The sequence below is a fragment of the Taudactylus pleione genome, unplaced genomic scaffold (genome assembly GCF_031769625.1).
Source record: "Taudactylus pleione unplaced genomic scaffold, aTauple2 ptg000019l, whole genome shotgun sequence".
NCBI classification, from domain to species: Eukaryota; Metazoa; Chordata; class Amphibia; order Anura; family Myobatrachidae; genus Taudactylus; species Taudactylus pleione.
Genome location: NW_028284421.1, coordinates 18,821,952 through 18,844,524, shown reverse-complemented (window position 1 = coordinate 18,844,524; position 22,573 = coordinate 18,821,952). Strand labels below are relative to the sequence as shown.

General features: G+C 42.6%; 1 protein-coding gene across 1 annotated transcript; it reads right to left on the bottom strand.

Annotated features, from left to right (window-relative positions):
* Positions 1-2,290: 2,290 nt before the first annotated feature.
* Positions 2,291-3,304, bottom strand: LOC148540375 (proto-oncogene Mas-like). Its single transcript, XM_088443543.1, has one exon. The coding sequence runs from the start codon at positions 3,302-3,304 to the stop codon at positions 2,291-2,293; it is 1,014 nt and encodes a 337-aa protein (XP_088299669.1).
* Between the last annotated feature and the right edge of the window lie 19,269 nt (positions 3,305-22,573).

Genomic DNA, 22,573 nt, shown 5'->3' with positions numbered 1-22,573 from the left:
GTATAAAAACAAATAGGCAGCATCCCACTATAGATGATGCCCATAAGTGTTGTGGCAAAAGGAGGAAGGGGGGCTTTATGATTTTTCTTTGAGACCTAGTCATTGCTAGTTATTTTCCTGAATGGGACAATCACTATAAACTTGTCAGCCTAAAGCTGGCAACAGTGTATTTCATATACCCACTGTATTGTGAGAAGCAGAAGTTAAAAATAAATAGCCCTCTCTATAATGGGATGAAACCTGAAAACATGGTTTGGTATGTAATAGAGGATAATGAGACATAATAATTTTCGATGGTTTTCACTGACTGCTGTATATTTCTCTAAAACTTCTTAATGCTAAATAAAATTCAATGTTGGCAATGGTTTAGATAGCTGAATTGATGTAAATCAGAATAAAATATGCATTTATCAGTTTTACATGTATCACTCTAATATAGAGCTTTATAATAAGGACATGTGAGCAAATTGCCTACATATGTGAAGGCCAAATCACATACATCTTCTGGTATCCATCCTTCCCTGTATGACCTAAGTGCAGTGGAAAGCTGGACAGCCGCACTCACTTATCCCTTCTGAGTCTGACGATGACCTCATACTTGCACTGATGGGGACTATTGGGAGACTTGGCTTCTTTTTCAAATACTTTATTCAAAGTCAAAATATTATTCATACATTATATTGTTCTTTTAAATACAAGCAAACCATAATTTATGGTATAAATGCCATATGGTTATATACTGCTTAACAAGTTAGGTGACACATATAAACATCAGTGGTGTAACGTAGGGAGGGTCGAGCAGGGCAGGTGCCCTGGGCGCCGACGGATCCGGCGGCATGGTGGACAGTGCTGGCCGCAGTCCAGGGCACATGCGGTCCGCGCCACTACACATTAAAGCAAACACGCTGCCGGCGGTGTTTGTTTTAGCACTGCAGCCAATAAGAGTCAGACAGACTCTAATTGGCTACTGCACCCACGACCGGAGCCAGGTGGAGCTCACTCATGTGCTCTGCCTCCCGGTTCCCTCACTGGGTGAAGGGAGAGATGTCATGATGTCTCTCCCATAGTGCCGAGCGGGATGGGAGGAGCGGACAGCGGCGGGTGCAGGAGCTGGGATTCCAGTAAGTATAATATGGTGTTTGTGTTTGAGTGTCAAAGGCACTGCTAATGGGGGCACTGTATATTGGGCACTGCATTGGGGCACTATATAAGGGGCACTACTTGGGGCATTATATTTTGGGCACTACCGGGGCACTGCATAAGGGGCACTATATAAGGGGCACTACTGGTGGCCACTGTATATTGGGCACTGCATAGGGAAAACTATTACTGGGGAAACTGCATAGGGGCAATATTGGGGGCACTGTACATTGGGCACTGCATAGGAGGCACTATATAAGGGGCACTACTGGGGGGCACTGTATAAGGGGCACTACTTGAGGCAAAGGGGCACTACTGGGGGCACTGTATAAGGGGCACTACTGGGGTTACAGTATTTTGGGCACTGCATAAGGGGCACTACTGGGGGCACTATATAAGGGGCACTATGCACTATATATTGGGCTCTACTAAGGGCACTATATATTGGGCACTGCTTTAGGGACACTATATATTGGGCACTACTGGGGCACTGCATAAAGGGCACTACTGGGGGTGCTATATATTGGGCACTACTGGGGGCACTGTATAAGGGGTACTACTGGGGGCACTGTAAAAGGGGTACTACAGTGGGCACTGTATAAGGGGCACTACTGGGGACACTGTATAAGGGGCACTGCATAAGGGGCACTACTACTGGGGGCATTGCTTAAGGGGCACCACTACTAATGTGCACTACAACATGGGGCTTTGCATAAGGGACACTTCTACAGGAGACATTGCAAGAGGGGCACTGCATAATGTGCACTACAACATGGGGCTTTGCATAAGGGACACTACTACAGGAGACATTGCATGAGGGGCACTACTTAAGGGGGCATTGCATAAGGGGCACTGCTACTGGAGACACTGCTAAAGGGGCACTACTACAGTGGGCATTGCATGATTGGCACTACTACTAGGGACATTAAAGTGCATATGGAATGAAAAGGAATGTTCCCAGAATGACAAGAAACGGTGGTGTGTCATGTTGACACGCCCCATTTTTTAGTGACCATGCCCCTTTGTGTCATGTGCCAGTGCCCTTTTTTCAGCACACTCACATAGGGGGGGCGCTACATATTTTATCTTGCTCAGGGCTCTAAATACCCTAGTTATGCCACTGATAAACATACAATCTATATTCACAAGTTCACATTGCTGCCTCATCTGTGTGTACTGTTCTTCTTTGCTCCCTCTTCATGTGGTTTCCTTCATCTCGAAAAACAGCCTGAAGAATAGCCAGAAGTGTGATTTTCCCACTGCGGCTGCCTTGGCGGCCAACAAGGAAATAGACAAATGGATTTATGCTACTGTTCATGGAGCAAAACATAGAAAATATATCCATAATGGGATAGGGTGGCATAATATGGCGTTTGTACCATACCAACAATAAAAATCTCATGGGCATACCAAAGACTAGAAAGAAAAGTACTGTCACTGTGATAACTATATAAAGCTTCTTAGGCTGTCGTTGGTGAGAACTTGTTTGCAACTTGATGAGCAGAACCAGACTTGACACAAGCATACATGGAATGAAAATCATGAAACTAAAACAACATATTATGATAAAAACAACTTTACATTCCTTACCAGATCCATGATTTAGGCCTTTGCTGTTGTAGGCTACACTGTAACAAAAGGTCATCTCAAGAGCACTAAGTGTGCAAGAAATGATCCATATTAGTGTGCATACAATAGAAGACAGGTGTCTGGGTCTGTTGCAGTGATACCAGATAGGATAGAGGACTGACAGACATCTTTCTATACTGATAGCTGTAAGAAGACATAGGCTAGTATTGTAGCCAAAGAGGCAAGCCAGGGTAATAGCACCTATGACATTAATAACGTGCTCATCTTCATACTGAGGTTCCAAGTGTGGCGTAATGACAAAAACCATAGAAAGAATATGCAAAATAAGCACAAAGAGCAGAAACCCATTATCGGCCACAGCAAGGTTAAAAATATAGATGGAGGAAGTATTCCTCTTAATCTTAAAAGAAAGATACCAGACAACAAGACTATTTCCAGTCATGCCGAATATTGACAAAATCATAGTTATCGGTGAGATTACAATATTGTACACTGGTTTAAACAACATGGTATGGTTATTCCAATACAGTGTCTCTGTCACAGAGGGTTGCATTGTCATGTTTTCTGCTTCCATTTGTTACTCAGGAAAGCAAAAATGATATCAATAATATACCCAATTCCCAAAATAAGGCACAAAGTAGAAAAAAAAAATAGATGAGATTCAGGAGAGTGGCAGACTCAATGTTACAAGATGCGTAATGTTACTTTTGATTGCACATAGGTAGAACAGCCGTTGCGTGCAGTAGCAATGAGGCGACCAAACTTTTCCTCTTTCTTGTACTGTTTATCTTGATTTGCCAAATAGTTTCAAATAATATATTAATTCCATATACAGATACTTGTAAGCTGCAGTGGTAGCTTATCTTCTAATGCAGTCTTTTTCTCCATCATTTTCCAGTTTCTATAAAATAAATTGATATAATAATGTTAGTCATAAAAAAAAATAAACTAAAGAAGAACAGCGCTGGTCTTCACATGCAATACTAATAATGGTATTTCATGTAGCTTCTCTGTGTAGTCACTAATTTGGGTAAAAAGTCAAAAGATGGAGGTCTGATACAAGTGGTTCACACATTGCCTTACCCCTCACATCGTTATGCTTAACTGGGATTAATGCCAATTCTATTGGAACAAAAATACTAATCAAGTATGCCTGCAACACTGTAAGGGCCGGATTCAACTGGAGGTGAAAAGTGCCGGTTGGAGTTTCCGCGGATTCTGACTTTCCATCTGTTTTCAAACTATCTCCATATTCAATTCCAGGACGATTTTGCCTAAACGGAAACTCAGGAGATCTTTCAGACCTGCTCGCAAGATGCGGCCACTCGCTGGCAAAAAGGGTCCGGATATTTCAATTAAATGCTCGCACTGCGAGGCGTAAGGACGCCCTCTATGTCTTAGACAGCTATGGCAATGAGCGCTCGCTAGTGTATAAAGACACCCCCTTTCCACTCACAATACACGTCATCTCCTGGAATTGTAGGATTAATCGGTAACATCGAGAGCCACCAGAGCTGCTCACAGCCCTTGAGGTAGCCTTACCCCGCCGCAAGCACTGCGAACAGTGCTGGCTGAAATACATGCAGGTCACATGTACAATGATGCTACTTTGCTAATTATGCACGCCCTTTAAACAGCGTTTTGTCTACCTGACACGCCTGCATCCACAACACCACTCCCCCGTTTATAAGCACCTTCCCCTGTTACCACCCACAAACACCACTATTTGTCACTCAAAGTATCGGGCAGTCTGTGTACTACGAGTGCACGATTCCCCATCGCTGAGACTGACTTGTGCACGTGCACTGCGAATTATACGCATGCGCACTGAGCAACAATCGCCCAGCAGCGAGCGAACATGCCTTAGAGAACGGCTCTGAATCAGGTCCTCAATGCATTGCAATAGGTGTAAAAGTATCTTCTATGAATAGCAGGTGAAAAAAAGTGCAAAATCGTTATCTTGGGGTGCAAACGTGGGGAAATGACTCTTGGGACATCCCCCCAAAGGACAAATCAGCAAAAAAAATACCTCAGCGCACCCTTAAAAAGTACTTTTGTTTTGGGGGTGAAAAAGTAAAAAGTGGAGGGGACAACTGTAAAAACTAGCTATATAGATTTCTTAGGGTGCTGTAAGGAGGGGCCAAGTGTTTTTGGGATTGCAGGTGCATGTATGAGGGTGTTTTTCACATTTTTTAAAAGTTTACTTTAGAAACACAAAAATATGCTAGCATCCAGTTTCAAGTACCTCAAATTTGACAGGACTATATATTTTCACCCAAAATAAATCTTTATGCCATTCTTCACCACTTTTGCAAAGACGCTAATAAGAAGCAAATGCAACTACTTAAGTACCCCAATCACTTATATTAGGGCTATTAGTACAAATCTACATGTATTCCCTATGTTAGTGAATCTTTTTTTGGGGTGTACAGACTGAATTCCCCAATTCTGACAGTACTTTCCGCCTGTTCCGCATTCGCCACTTTTCATTTTCACCTGTTTAGGAATTGAATATGGAGAAAAGCGGGGACGCATGCGTAAAGTTTCCACCTCTGAAACAGGCGAAGGAGGCGGAAAGTCAGACACGTGAAACTTTCCAATTTTTTGCCTAATTGATACGGGCCTATGTGACTTTTTATGTGACAACGATGTAAATAAGATGCAAAATTCAGGAAAAAGTATTTTAAGCAGAGATGAGTTTAAGTAGAGATGGTTTTGGTTCTAGTTTGTCAGCTGGTTTTGGTTTTGCCAAACCACCGTGACTGGTTTTTGTTTTGGATTTTTTTCCCATAATTTGAGCCTTTTTTTCCTTAGAGTATTATTAACCTCAATAACATTCATTTCCATTCATTTCCAGTCAATTTTGACCACCTCACAGCTCACAATATTGTTTTCATCCAGTTTAGGCAAAAAAGGTTGCACCGAGCTAGCTGGTAAGGTAAGCGACAGCAGTGGGCGGTACAAACACGTTGCAGTTCAACTTCCAACATGGCACATCAGGAAACAAATGTTTTCATTAATCAAGAAGCCTGAGGGAGATGGAGTACGTGTGTAGTTTAGGGCAGGGAAAGAAAAGGTTGATTTGCAGTAAATTTAATTTCATTTAATTTTTTGAGTCCAAAGCAAATTTATGAGGGAGGAAGGGAGAGCATGGCTGAACATGTACCATATTTTGTCCACAAAATCGACTCTGTATTTCAGAATTTTTTTTTTTAATTAAAGGGCTGTCTGTGACCATAGACATTTCTGGACATTTTTGGCATTCAGCAACTGCATGTTGAAGAGTTCAGTGGCTGTGGCAGTTCAATGTCCATCAAGGCACATCAGGAAACAAATGTTTTTATTAATCAAAAGACCTGAGGGAGATGGAGTATGTATGTAGTTGAAGGCAGGGAAAGGAAGGGTTGATTTGTAGTAAATTTAATTTAAGTTTTGGATTCCGAAACAAATTTATGAGGTAGGAGGGGAGGCATTTTGAAAAAATATTTTAATCATTCACATAAGTCCTTGCCTTAGTGGAGCTTTTGGTGGTCCAGGTTTAAAAAAAAATAATCAAACGGACATGCAGGAGAAGCTGTCTATGACCATAAAAATTTCTGGACATTTTTGGCATTGATCAACCACATGTAGAAAATTTCAGTGGCTGTGGCAGTTCAACTTCCAACATGGCACATATAGGAAACAGAATGGCAATAACTTCTCATTAATGAAGAACTAGATCAGTGGCCTGAGGGACGTAGAGTATATATGTAGTGGAAGGCAGGCAAAGGAAGGATTGATTTGTTGGTAAATTTAATTGACATTTTTTGTTCCAAAAAAAATTTATGAGGGAGGAGGGGGATCCGGCGGGATCCGAGCCCCAGCTAGGGTTCTCCTGCCAGGCTCAGATTCAAAATCGAAGCAAAATGTCATCATCCCGGTGTTGGATTTCATAGATTTTGGATTTGATATACAATAAGTCCCTCTCGCATTGATTTGGGTGCCATTTCACATCGGACCACTGGAAGTAGAGCTCACACTAGACTACCATGGCAGAAATTAATTAATAATTACAACGGGGTGAAGATGTCCCATGTTTTGCCCACCCAATGAACTTGGTGCTTCAGAATTTTTTTTCAATGAAAGAGGCATACAGGAGATGCAGTCTGTGGCCATAAAAATTTCTGGACATTAATGGCATTCATCAAAAACATGTAGAACATTTCAACGGCTGTGGCAGTTCAACTTACAACATGACACATCTAGGAAACAAGAGTGGCACTGCAGTGGCAGACAGGATGGCAGTTTAATAAACTATAAAAAAATGTTTGCTGTCTATGAAAAAATACAGTCAGCAATGCCCCAATCAGCGCATAATGCAAAGAAAAGAGGTGAAAGATGGAATTGACCTTGGACTCTCCCACCGACCCTTCTGTTGTATTATTAAACAGGATATGCACAGGTTAACAAACCAATCACTTCAGCGACAAAGACTACCACTTGTGGCTGAAGTGATTGGTTTGTTTGAGCCCCCACAAAACAAGCTACCAATGGGCATAAGGCAGCTAACAGTATTGTTAATACTGTCTACAGTTAGAAGAGGTCATTCTCCTCATATGGTTTCTCACCCTCATCAGTGTGTACATCATCCACACACAATATTAATTCATCCTCGCTGGAATCCACAATTACAGGTACCTCTTTATTTTTTTTACATACCTGGCAGTAAAGGTCTTCCACATGGAATTTCCAGTTTATTTTGATGAACATCATCTTTTCCACATTTTGAGGAAGTAGCCTCACATGCCGATCGCTGCTAAGGTTCCCAGCTGTGCTGAAACTCTTTCTGAGTGCACACTGGATGGTGGGAAACTTATGTAATGCAAAGTCAATATGTACAAGGGCCTCCAAATTGCCCTTTTTTCTTTCCAGTAGTCAAAGGGACATGCCTCTGTGTATGGTGTCTTGAAAATCATCCTCTACCATTCTTTGCATGGTTATCCTATGAGATGGAGTCGCAGGAGAGGTGTCACTTATATTTGCTTTTAGGCCCGATCAGATGTCACAATGTTGTGTTGACTTCTCTGCATCACCATTGGGTCTTTTGGAAAGCTAAGTTTTTTTCCTGTCAGCTGCCGGAGCAACTGAAGGAAGATATGTAATTGTGCTGTGTACCACTTGAGCTGCCAACTTGCTCACCAGGAGCTCTTTGCATCTTTTAAGATCTGGGTCAATGGAAAGAAAGACACAACATACGACTTAAACCTAGGATCAAGCACAGTTGCCAAAATGTAGTGATCCGAATTCAAGATAACGGCAACCCTTGGATCCTGGTGAAGTGAACAATGGACTTGATCTACAAGTCCGACATAATTAATCACTTTGTTTACTCTTCTCCTTCAATTTCTTGAGCTGATTTTTTAAAAGCCTAACTAGGGGTCTCATCTCAAGCTAGTAGTGTCTGAACTCACATTACAGGTGACTTCTTTGAAGGGTTTGAGCACCTTGCACAAGATGGAAAGCATTCTACACTGTGCTGGACTAAGGAACACTTAGCCTCCTCTCCCAATGTCATGGCTTGTTGTATAGCCTTGGATAGCTTTTTGCTGTTCATCCATCAGTTGAAGCATATAAAGGTTGGAATACCACCTGATTACCACCTCTTGCTTCAGTTGCTGGCTGGGCAAACTCAACTGTTCTTGCAGCTGCTGCAATCTCCTACATGCTGTTGTAGAATGGGAAAAATGTCCTGAAATTTTTTGGGATATAGACAGCATCTCCTGCATGCCCTTGTCATTTAAAAATAAAAACCTTGTACCACCAAGTTGATTGTGTGAGCAAAACATGGGACGCGTTGGAAATCACTCAGCTGTAATGGTCTCACAATATTGGTGGCATTATCAGAAGTCACAACTCCTGAGGAAAGTCCAATTGGGGTAAGCCATTTTGCTATGACATACCTTAATTTTTTAAGAGGTTGTCAACGGTATGCTTTAGTGAAGCTAGTAATACACAGAATAGCTTTCCTCTGAATGAGCTGGCATTGTGTGTTAAATACTGCTGCTGCTGTTAAAGATGAATCACTCACACAGTGGGCTGTCACAGTCATGAAATCTTTAGTTTTCCCAGTACTGCTTGTCCACATATCTGTGGTTAGATGGACAGTAGTTACATTGGCATTTTGTAGGCCAATAATTAGTTTTTTTTAACGTCCTGGAACAGCTGAGGTATGGCTTTTCGGGTAAAATGGAACAGAGATTAAATTTGGTACCGGGGACACATGACCTCAATTACCTGTGTGAAACCCACTGCATTAATATATTGGATGCAGATCTAATACTAGCATAGCCATGATGGTATCAGTGATCTGCTGTGCAACTGGGTGAGAGGTGTCATACTTGCTTCTATTTGCAAATAATTTTTTCACAGTCAGTTGTTATTTTAAAATAGTAGTCTTCTTGGTTCCCTTCTGGAATGAAGATCCATCCCCAGCAGCAGCAGGATTAGCGCTGAAGGATTCTTCTGAGGAATCCTGGATAGGGAGGAGTCACCTAGCCTTAACAATTTGGATGCAGGACTACCCCCAGTCATTACTGTGATTATTGAGGATGAAGGTATTGGTAGAGATTGTAGGTGTTGCAATCTAGTTGAAAGTAAGAATAGGGAACTAGCTGATGCTAGACTGCTTGTTATTTTTTTAGTACCAGTTTCTGATGTTGTCAAAAATTTTACATGAGTTCTCTGCAAATGACAAAACAGGGAGGAGGTTCCTAGATGGTTAACATCCCTACCTCTACTTGCCGTGGTTTTACAAATGCTACAGATGGCTTGACAATTGTTGTCAAGATTTGGGTAAAAATAATTCCACATATAAGAGGTGCATTTGTTGGTCCTATGCTTAAGCCTGACAATGGCCTTCCACTAGTGTCTGACACACAAACAACATCCTCATCTTCAACATTCTCATTAGCGCCAGCATCAGCTACACAAATATCCCCCTCATCCTCTTGCACTGGCTCTGTGGCATCCTCAATGTCTATGTCATCAGCCATATGTGCTGCTCATCCCCACATTTGCAGAGGGAGCAGAAATGGTGGAAGGCGGCTTCTCTGCAAGTACAACAGTATCAGAAAGGTCAGGTTCACACTCGTGGACACACTTAGACTCTCCTCAGGATTTTGTGACATTTCTGTTTCTGAATACACAGTTTGTTCTACTGCCTTAGTGGTTTTCATTTTGTTTACACCTCTTCTACACTCTGGGGTAAATTTACTAACAAACATGTTGGTCCCGATTTGCATTCTCGGGTAATATAACTTTTTTGCAAATCAGGAATTTACTATCATTAAAGTTGGGTGATTTGTTCATCTTTTGGGTTAAAATAGGGTGATTTAATGCCGCAAATTCAGACATTTTTCCAATTACAAATGAATTCACCATCGGCTCAAATCGAAAGTACTTTTCATTCATTTCTGCCTGAATCAGGAATTTACCATTATTCATTTTGCTAAATTTGGCCATTTTACACACAAAGTGGGAACTCAATAGAAGTTTTAAATGCACAACCTGCAGAGCTGCGAGTTGCAATCCAACATACACAAATCAGTGTGATTTATGTATGTTATGATTGGAAAGTGTGTTGTAAGGATTAATTTAAAAAAAAAAAATTATGTATATCCCCCACCCCCCAAAAAAAAAGCATAACCAGCGCTGGACTTGTCAGCCAGTCCAGGTTCCTAAAATTACAAGGAACAAAATGAGTAGGGTTCCACCATAATTTAAGAACCAGCACCAGGCTGCAAGGCCAGTCCAGGTTTTAAATATTGAAGGAAAAAAAAATGCATCGGTTCCCCCTATATTTAAAACCAGCACCGGACCCAAAACGACCGGGGTGTAATGCCACAGCAAAAAGATCCTATTACCGAGCCTCCAGGGCCAAAGCATTCTCACCCCAAGTCGGTCAGGCCAAGCTGGATATCTCAGTGGAGGTGGGGACCCCCTCTCCTGAACCCCAGGCTTGTTCTGAAGCCTGGGGCTCTTCCCCGCAACCCTGGAGCGGTGGATATGGGGGTAATAAAGTGTAAAATAGTATTCAACTATTGTATTTTACAGTGGAACTACAGGTGCCAGCATGCCTGCCCTTTGGCACTTGTGGAACTACAAGTGCCACCAGGCGGCCAGCACCCATACCCCAACTGTAAAATAAATAGTTAAAGACAGTACACACACCGTATTTAATAAAAGTTTATTACATACATACCTCAATCACACATACTTACCTTCTACCAGATGTTTCTGTCCCCTTGTCCCCATAGATTCCAATGGGTGTACCTGCAACAAAGATCCTATACTCACCTGATCCTCAGGCTGGTCTCCGTAGGATCCCGGGGGGTCTTGGCAAAACAATAACAGGTTTACCCGAAACCAAACGGACTAGAATTGATATGTTTCTTGTCACACATACCAATACTACACGAATGCCAGCTGCCGGGACATCACGGGGTTTCCCAAGTCCTGCCAGCCAATCAGAGGCTGCTTCACTTCTAGTGGCCTCTCATTGGCTGGAACCCACGTGTACTCCAGCCATTAAAAGGCCGCTAGATGTGAAGTGGCCTCTGATTGGCCGGCGGGATGTGAAAACCCTGATAATAGGGTCTTAGGACTGTGGCATTACACCCCGGTCGGTTTTGGCCCGGTGCTGGTTTTAAATATAGGGGAACCCCCTGCGCAATTTTTTCCACCCTATATTTAAAACCAGCACTGGCCCTGCAGTTAGGTGGCAGTTCTTAAGTTACGGTGGAACCCTACTCGTTTTGTTCCCCATAATTTTAGGAACCAGGACTGGCTGACCAGTCCGGGGCTGGTTATCCTTTTGGGGGTGGACCCCACATCAATTTTTTTATTAAAATTAACCCTTAAAATATAAAGAAACCCAAGCAGTCTGCACATATTTAACTGATACATGCAGCCTGCTTTGTGCGGGAGAGAAATTTGGGCAGTGAAATTATGACTTCAAAACGGACAGGATCGACCAAATACACCATCAATCAAAATGATCCTGTCAAAACCGTGAGCTTGGTAAATTTCTGATTTTTAAAGTGAAAAAAACGGCTGTTTTTGATCGATCCAATCCGAGTTGAAAAACGGGACAAATCGGAACCAACACGAATCTTAGTAAATTTACCCTTCTGAGTGAAAAGGTCTTTCATCATCATGAGAGGCAGTGGACTATGCCTCACTGACACTTGCATACCACCACTCATAAATAAATTCCAAGGTCTCAGTCTTTCCTTGTCACTGCGTGTGGTGAATGGCATATTGCCAATTTTATGTTTTTCTGAACCACAATTTCCCTTCATTAGATGTACTGTCATTTTTTCTTTAGCACTGTATACTTTTTTTTATTTTAGATGCCCTGACTTACACCCTCTATGCCCTTGAGCATCAGCTTTAGTAGATGACGTTGAAGGACTAGCATCATCATGACTGGTGGCAGCAGCTGCAGCGGCAGTATTTGGTTACTCTTCTCTAAACTGAATGTTACCCATTTTTCAATTTGCAGATCACTGCGTGGCTTATTATGCATGTGAACAAAGCACACTAGGGTAGAGCGCACCAAACAGTACAAACAATAGCATTTAACAATTTTTTTATTTTTTGATGTCGCAGCTAAATTCAAACTGCATGAAGCCACAGGGCTTTTATATGCACGTGAACAAAGTGCACTAGGGTACAGCGCACCAAACAGTACAAACAATAGCATTTAACTATTTTTTTATTTAGATTTTTTGATGTAGCAGCTCAGTTCAAACTGCGTGGATTCACACGGCTTTTATATGCACGTGAACAAAGGGCCTAATTCAACAAGGATAGCAACTACTAAAGTGTATGCAGACAGGTGATTTTTGGGTACAGTGCATGCATCACAGTGGGCATGTGTGAATGCCTCACTGCGATCGGGACTGCGATTGCAGTGAGTATGCAGACCATTTTAACTATTTTTTCTTTATTTTTATTTTGGATGTCGCAGCTCAGTTCAAACTGCATGGATTTCACATGGCTTTTATATGAATGTGAACAAAATGCACTAGGGTAAAGCGCACCTAACAGTCCAAAGACTAGAATTCATGTCATTTTCCTTTGATGCCGCAGCTCAGTTCAAACTGTGTTGAGTCACTGGGCTTATATATGCATGTAAACAAAGTGCACTAGGGTAAAGTGCACCAAACAGTACAAACAATAGAATTTAATTAATCGATTTTTTACTTTTATTTTTTGAAGTTGCAGCTCAATTCAAACTGCGTGAAGCCACAGGGCTTATATATACATGTGAATGTTCTTACTGATGGACACAGCACAGCCTATGTACAGCAGAGTACATAGCAACATACAGCAGCTTGCACCCCTATACACATTGACTAAAAGCAGCATCGAAACTTGTGAGTCTGGACAACAGCACAACCTATATACAGCAGAGTACAGCACAGCATGCAGCAACATGCACCCCCTATACACACTGACTAAGATCAGCACAGCCACTTATGAGTCTGGACACAGCATTGCCTATACACAGCAGAGTACAGTGCAGTATACAGCAGTGTGTACAACCTATACACATTGACTAAAAGCAGCACAGCCTTGTTACTGAGTCTGGACACAGCACAGCCTATACAACAGAGTACAGCGCAGCATACAGCAGTGTGCCTGAAAAGGAAATGGAGTCTCATCCATGGCGCCTTATATAGAATCCGAAACCCACGAGAATCCAACGTAATGAGGATGACATTTTGCTTCAAATTGGAATCTGAGTCAGACGGGAAGACCAAAATTTAAAGTAAAGGAATTACTACCCATAGTGAAGCGTCTACATCGTACCAGACATCTATCGCTATATGGTGCAAAGAGGATAAGTGTATGAGAACAGATCTCTATCTTTTGAGTTGCTACATTATTAAATTACTCTGTAAATTAAATATTTGTAAAACATGCAATTTAGGTGAGATATTAGTTTACTTTAATGTCATTAAGAACAAAAAACCATGAATACAAACAGTAAACATGAGTACAGGGGCAGGCTGATGGGGCTCTCATCTGGGGCACAGTAACCTGGAAGTACAGCCACAGTCACTTTGCCTAGGGTGCAGCTGCAGTCATCTAGCCAGTGCTGTCTAGCCTGGCAGCCAGGGGCAAAGCCAGTGGGAAGGTGCTCCATGCTGAGCCCCCTTGTGCATGTGCCACATTCAGTAACACTGAAAATGCTTCAGATGACACCAAGCCCAGATCTGAATTCTCCCAGGACATCTGCACAAACCCCTATACTCAGCAATCTGGCTCCTTGCACTTCTTCCTCTTCGGCTCAGGTGGGAGAACACCACAAAGCTACAGGAGGAGACACATGAACATGGGCCAGTGGGGGCAGCATGTGTGTGAGACTATGGGGGCAGTGTGTGTGCATGTGTGAGGTTATGGGGTCAGTGAGTTTGTGAGGCCATGAGTGCAGAGAGTGCCTGTGCGTGGCTATGTGGGGAGTGTGTGAGTGTGTGAGGCTCTTCGGCAGTGAGTGAGTGTGTGTGGCTATGGGGGCTGTGAGTGTGTGAGGCCATGGGGGCAATGTGTGTGGGTTTCAGACTATGGGGGCCGTGTGTGAGGCAATTGGTGCAGGCTATGGGGGCAGCATGTGTGTATGAGACTATAGGGGCAGTGTATGTGTCAGACTATGGGGCAGCATGTGTGTAAGGCTATGGGGGCAGTCTGTGTGGGTTTAACCGCTAAGGGGCAATGTGAGTGAGACTATGGGGGCAGTGAGTGAGTTTTTTTAGGCCAATAGGGTAGTGAGTGTGTGTGTGAGGCTATGGGGCAGTGTGTGTGTTTACGGCTATGGGGCAGTGTTTGTGTGTGTGTGAGGCTATGGGGAGACATTTTGCTCCACTTGGTTTTCAAACTTACCCTGGTTCAAGAGTCACCACTCAAAGGCAAGGCAAGGCAAGGCAGCTACGGCAGCTAACACCAGATCAAACTATCCAATTAGACAGTGAATATGTTCCGTACTGTAGTTTTAAAACTATTAACTAACGGTCAATTAACCATCTAAATAGAATCCACCATTGATCCCCAGCGTTTTTTACAGACCAATCCCATTGTAATTCCTCTTTGATTTGCAAGCTTGCACAGAACTTATATAGTGTTAAAAATAATAAAAACACAACAATAGTTAAAAAAAAATTTGTGGGGACATCCCCCTTTTTTTATAACCAGTCCTGGGTTATATAGCTTAGGCTGGTACTGGAAAATAAGGGGACAAACAGCATGGGGTCACCCCTATTTATCAATAACCAGCACTTACTGAAACAGTTATGGCTTTTAACAATATAGTAAGGAGACACGGTGTGTGGGGACCTCCTGCCATAATGTCAACCAGCCCTAGACTGATAAGGTCAGTCCTGGAATCCCTGGTAAAATGGGGATCCTCTAAAAAATGGTGTCCCACCTCTCTAAGAACAACCAGCCCTGGGCTATTCTATACACCCCTGGTTTTGGTATATACAGAGGTAAGTAATAGTTAATATTTATAATATTATTCTTTACAGATGGACTGATCCCAGTAAACCTACCAGGTCATGAAGGCATTTGGCTAACCAAAAGTGACTGCATGCATGGGCATCAAGGGCCTGTTGGCATCTTTAGCTCACTTCTAAAAAAAATATTACTCTAAAGGCAAGACACACCAAATTTGCTAATATTTTATTAAATAAGAACTCCGCCATACCCATCATTCACGTCTTTCTTACTCACAAATTGAAGATATGCCAGGAACAGGACCTAGCAGCCAAGAAAGTTGTCGCCTAAAGCATCCTTAGGATGTTCCTGGAGCTCAGCTTCTCCTTAATCTCAGAGGCAAGCAGGGCCTTATAGGATCTCTCTTGGGATCTTAGCTCCTTAGCGGTCCCAGCATACTCACATTTTGTTGTGACACCATGACATCACATGTACAGAGGGTGGGGCTGGTACATGGTGCTTTATCACCCTGCGATGTCCCTGGGAAGACTTTGAAGGTGACAGAAAGACATATCTTGATTTTAAATTATTACCATATTTTTCATACAAAGATGCACTTCCAAGGCCCAAAACTCTTAGAAAACATGCACAACTTATGTTTAAATGCTACAAGCATGTAGCCAAAGGAACCAATCTGTCACAACTCACGGAAGGATAGCGTGGATGTTGACTCGTAATGTAGGATTGGTTAATACCCACAGCAGAGGCACAGAGTCTAACATGCTGATGATTTTCACCAGAGACCCCTGCAAGGAGGTTTTTGCTTTGCTGCGCCTGACACGCAGGTCACGTACCCCTGCTTGGGTTCCCAAGTATGGGGCTGGTAAACAATGGAACTGAAAACAGTACTGGTCGCAGTGAGGGGTAGCAAAAGTCGACTGAATAAGGTTGGAGCCCAATGGACAAACACGGTACCAAGGAGTAGGCTAAATCAGGTCGAAAAATGGGCCAAGGTTAATACCCGGGAATCACGGTGAGCAGTACCAGGGTAAAGCATGAGGTCACAGGGAAGCCAAAGTCAGCAAACTGGTGATCAGATAATATGTGCTTAAACACTATATGATGGAGCAAGGAATTGCTCAGAGACTCCTTTTTGTAATAGGGGATTCAAATTTGGCGCCTGCATGACATCATGCTTTGGTGCGCCTGCCCCTTTAAGATACAGAAAGAACGCGCGATTCTAGGAGAGCCATGGCAGTCTGTACTACAGCCACCTGCCCAGTTGGACAAGAGAGAGGACCACTACCACTGCGGCGGCCAGCCAACACCTGCCCTCATAGACACCACCGCAGCCCAAGGGGACCAGTACCGCCAGATCCTGTAAGAGAGCTCTAGGATCCAGCTCACTGTGACACAATAAAGATGCACTTAATTAGTAATTGCGCAGACTTTTATAGTTACAGCAGCACTACGATGTGTATGTGCTCACATGTACTTATATTCAAGCTTACATGGAGATCAGTAGCTGTGTGCTGCACATGGCACAAGAGACAAGACTTTACTAAACTGAAAGTAAAAGCATGAACACTATCATATATAAAAAAAATAATAACAGCGGCTAATGGTGGCCAACACAAAAACTGCAATGGTATTAAAATATAGCAATGAGAACCTAACCTCAATACATAACACACCACTTTTTCATAATTAAGAAGATTGGCTGGAAAATTGAATATGGCAACATTTACAGTAGCCTGGTCTGATTAACATGTTTGAATGTCCATGACAGTGAAGCTTTCAGAGCAAGTGTTAGTGGTGTAATCAGAGAGGTGAAACATTACCGAGGAAAGTGACACAGGGCCTGATTCAGACCCGGACGCTATCCGCAGTGCGCTCACAATTGACGATGGTTGCTAATCTGCGCATGCGTATGCATCGCAGTGCACGTGCACAAACTACACAGTGCGTTCGCAGATCCCTCGCTTGCACAGCAAAGCCAGCCCAGGAGAGTGAGTGACAGGAGAGGCCGTTTGTGGGTGGTAACAGGGGCAGTCCAGTAAAAACGGTGGAGTGGAGGTGCGAACGTAGGCGTGCCTGGGTGTTTCAATGCCATTTTAGAGGCGTGCATAATTAACAGGCAGCGTCATAGTACATGTCACCAGCCATTTTTTTCTCTGTTTTCCTCGCAATGCTTGCGGTAGAAAAAAGCTACCACAAGCACTGCGTTCACATCCGATAGTGTTTTCACAAACTTCCAGGAGATGACGTAGGGCAGTGGGCGTCTCTGCATTCACTAAGGGGAGTCTACATACACAAAGTGAACGCTCGTACAGGTACGATGGGCGTGCTTATGTCTTGGCGAGCGATCGCTCGCCGCCGCGTCACTTTCAAATATTTGCATACGCATCGAGCGAGCATACGCTCATAGCGACCGGGTCTGAATCAGGTCCACAGTTTGGTGTCAACTTGCCGCTATTTACAGTATTGAGAAGAAAGCTTCTGACATCCCTTCCACTGTTACTGACCGTAATATTTCTATAAAAGATATAGGAATTTCAAGGTAAGTTTGCGTGTAGGATCCAAAATGAATTCCCCTTCTGTTAGAGTGTATTCTGTCTTTAATGTACTGTACTTCAAAAAGAACGTGGATAGATTAATTAGAACGAAATATAGGTCATTATAGTCATTATGGATTAAGAATTTTAGTAGTTGCTGTTTTAATGCCTTGCGACCTCTCATGGTGAAGAAACTATGCTGTAATTTCCCTTTATGCAAATGTTGTCTATTAATACAGTATGATTAGTCTAACCTATATAACACAAAATACTATTGATACTGACATACGTAGTTGCCAGTATTGCTAAATGCGGCTAATGAGGAAAATGAATGAGGGCAATTCTATAATAGGAGAGACAAAGTTTTCACTATAAAATATGAAAATAAAATATAAGTATTATACATTTTTGAAAGGCATTTTCTTCTTGTTTCATTAAATTAGTTTATATCTGGCCTATTTGCTAAATGTAAAAAATATCTATTTTATTTTCCTCTCATTTTGAGATTTTTTAAATGTAATACAACACATTTTATATCTATTTAACTATAACTACAGTAACAGACAGTGTAGTCTGCAGTCTGCTACAGCAATTTGCTTTAATCCATAAGAAAGCATGTTAATTTAGAATGTGGTTTGATTTGTTCAGTCAGTCCGTCACCAATTAAAGTTTTTTTTTTTAAGTTATAAATCAGTTAAGAAGAACAGAAAGTTTGTATTTCTTATGACTGTTATGGGCCCACAAAAATACAGCATATACAGATAAATAAAAAACAAATAATGCAGTTATTAAAATTGATAGTCATGGACTAAAATGAACTCTTACAGGCATTTCAATGCTCATAGTGCCAATATTTATTAAACTGAATTTATTAAAAATATTTTTTCTTATTATTAACAATACTTTTAAATACTGCAATGTAATTATATAAATTACAAAGACAGTAACAAGTATTTATTTAAGTAATGTTATAATTGAATCTAAATATGGAAATAGGTACATAATAGGCAGGGCGGTTTATAGGGGCAGGCGAGCCGTGCAATTGCACAGGCCAGCGCATCCCCTGTGATTGCACGGCTCACAAACCCCTTCTACAGTGCTGCAGCCATACAGAGTGGACCCGGGCAGGGGGGGGGTGTCAGAAAGCACGCCCACTTTCCCACCCGCTGCCCGCCCACTTACCCGTCCACTTTCCAGCCCATCATGGTGTCACACCGTGCTGCCACTGCTGGAAGAGAGGAACCACGCAATCAAGAAGAAGGTAAGTGAGAGGGCTGGGCTGGAGATAGAAGAGGGAGCTGTCTGGTGACACAGAAGCGGGGACTGTCTGGAGACACAGAAGGGGGTCTCTCTAGGGACACAGAAGGGGGGCTGGCTGTCTGGGGACATAAAAGGGTTGAGCTGTTTGGCTCTCTGGGGACACAGAAGGGGGGAGCTGGCAAGCTGTATGGGGACACAGAAGGGGGGGCTGTCTGGGGACACAGAAGGGTAGGCTGGCTTGGAACACAGAAGGGGGTGCTGGCTGGCTGTCCGGGGACATAGGAGGGGGCTAGCTGGGGACACAGAAGGTGGGACTGGTTCCCAGAAGGGAGTGCTGGCTGGCTGGGGACAGGGAAGGAGCAATGTGCTTTTTTTCTGTGGGGAACAAAGTTATTTATCTCTGTGGGGAGCAAAGATACATCCCCTGTGGGGAGCAATGTTGTTTATCTCTGTGGGGAGCAATGGTATTTGCCTTTGTGGGGAGCAATGTTGTTTATTTCTGTGGGGAGCAATGTTATTTCTTCTATTGGGTAGCAGTGAGTTTTTTACCTGTGTGGGGGGGGGACTGATGATGTGCCTTGGAAAATTGTAGCAGGTTTTGCTGTCCCTAATCCTATTATTATTTTAACATCATTTATTCATAAGGCGGTCTTTTACTTTGAGACTACACCCCTTATTGTGAGACTAAGCCCCTTGCCATAATTCCAAGCCCCCTTTCCATGTGCAAACTTACTATCTTTAGCTTGTTTAAGAGGGGGGGGCACATTTTGACTGTTCGCACTGGGAGCTCCAGCCCCTAAAACAGACCTTATAACAGTCAATAAAAATGGGAAAAACCTCAGCAAAAGAAACTACTTGTGCCTATCTTGCATGCATAGTTGAAAGTAAAAGGGATGTTTTATGGATAAGGACAAACTTTGAAAACCTACAGCATGGGCTTGCCAGTCAGCAATAGATAAAAATAAGGAATTGTAAAAGTGTCATCTTTCCACATTCTGGAGCCAGAATCGGTATGATTTACCGCCGGACCCCTGGCCGGTGGTTCAAATCCCGACAGCGGCAGCCCGACAAGGATGAAAATCCTGATCGTCCCCAGGTAAGTATTTACTAACCTAATTCTACCCCCTAACCCTAAGCCTCCCTTAGGGGTGCCTAACCCTAACCTACCCCCCAGTGCCTAACCCTAATCCCCCCTCTAAGTGCCTAAACCTAACCCCCCCTTTCCCGGGGGGGTGACTAACCCTAAGTCCCCCCGGGAGCCCTAAACCTAACCCTCTCCCCCCGCGGCTGTCCGCGCTCGGCGCCGGGCATCACTTCGATCGGGATGCCTGGCACCAGTCTTCCGGTGCCGGTAAAATGACAGGCGTCTAGATTTAGACACCTGTCATTTAACCCTCGCCGGGATTAAGCAGTCGGGAAGCCAGCTGTCGGGGTTAGGTCCGCCGGCTTCCAGATGCATACCCTGGAGCCACCTCTTCCAGGCCTCAAGCATACACAAGTGTTCATTCCCTTGGAAAAGCTGGAAAGATTGAAACATAGTTCTGTTTAAAATTAATATAGAACTTTAAATGAGGGGTATATGTAATAGCATGAGGACTGCAGGCATTGGCAAGTCATGTGCGAAACTACCTGATGTTTTAAAGTTGCAGACATTTAAAAGGCAAAATGAACCGGCTTTTACCTTTCAAATAACTACTACTTTAAAATATCACGCAGTCTCGCATGGGACTCACCGATGCCTGCAGTCCACAGGCTTTTATATATACCCCTGAAGCTGGCATTGGGTACGGGATGCCGGCGCTTGGGATCCCAGTAGTCAAAATCCCGACGCCGGCATCCTGACAGGTTTAGGATACCAACACCTATCGTTAGGTAGCCTGACCCTTCTCCTCTCCCTACCCCTAACTCTCCCTCCTCTGTGCCTAAACCTAACCTCCCCCTCCCTGCATCCTAAACCTAACGTAACCCTTCTCCCTCTAGTGCCTAACCCTAACCCACCCCCTAACTCACCCCCTAACCCCACTACTTACCTTCGAGATGTCGGCGGTTGGGATGCCAGTGCCAGGATTCTGGCACCAGTATTCTAAGCGCCAGCATCCCACTTGTCAGGATTATGACTGCATCCCGAGCAAACATATATCATAATTTCTGAAGAATCAGGAGAACAAATTTGTATGGAAAAAATTCTGATCTGAATTTTCAGAAGTCTTTTATTACCCAATTTGCTGCTGATAAGTGAGTAGTGGTATTCTGCGCACTGGAAAATCTACAATTATTGGTTTAATTGATGGGCTCTTATGGAACGATTCAATTCTCAGCGATGTCCGTGAAGTCATGAGATGCTGGGACCTTACAGACACCACATTACCAATTGTTTTTGCACCCCATAGAAGTTCATAGTAATGTGTGCAATGTTTCTACACCACAATTCTCAGGGATGTGCTCAGCTGTACATTGTGAATGCATATTGCTGATTATTGTGTGATGATATAATGGCAAAGTGGGAATTCAGTTTGTTAAAGAAAGTTTGTACTAACTAATTGCTCAAAGTGCCCTAGTTTATGTATTAATGCTATGTTTCTGCTATTTTTCTTTCTATAACACTGTGAAACAGATATTGTTTCATTAAAAATATTTTAAACTAGAAAAGAAAGAATTGGTAAATGAAGTTTTAGGCAATTTATAAACTGTTTTTTTCATAATGTTAGTCCCTGACCATTTCTATAGTAGTCTGTGAACACTTAGGGGTAAATTTACTAAAGGTCAATTTTAACCGATTATAAATCAGTCAACAAAGTTGGGGCTAAATCGGACATTTACGAACACTTAAAAAATGTATATGAAAAAATCATCTGTTAGTAAATGTGTGATTTAGCCATTGAAACACAACATCGATGTTGATTGACTTAGAACGATTTTTAATCAAATACAATCGACCTTTAATAAATTTACCCCTTACAGTATGTTTATTACCTTCTAAAAAGGTACACATGTTGTCATTGCTATCAACATCTAATACACTCCAGGAAACTAACATTTTAAAGTGCCTCTCAATTCACAGAAATTGTAGCAATTTATTTTGCAGTTAATATCCTTGTCTACTACATATTGATGCATGACCACAAAAATATAGCTGGACATCTTAGTGCATCCTTTTGTGACATCTTGGATTAATAATTTTATTTTCTCATTGAGAAACACTGACATTTGTTGAAACTAAATCCTAGAGATGTTCTCCAAATGTTAATCCAGGACTGTGTATTTTCACAGACCCTCCTTTGGCCACTATTCTGTGCAACTCTATTTGGCAGACATACTGTACCACTTTGATTTAAACACCAGTCTTCTTCATGAATGTCCAAACAAATTTTCCAGCATATGATCTCCCTGGATTTCACACAATGAGGCCTCAGGCTAAACCTATAGGAAAATTAAATAATTTTGTGACCATGGACACCAGCAGTATTCTTTTCCCTATTTTTCCACCCTAAAGTGATACTCCCTTCCTTCTCACTCCTCCTTCCCAATCATCCTTTCTTCTACAGGTACAGAGC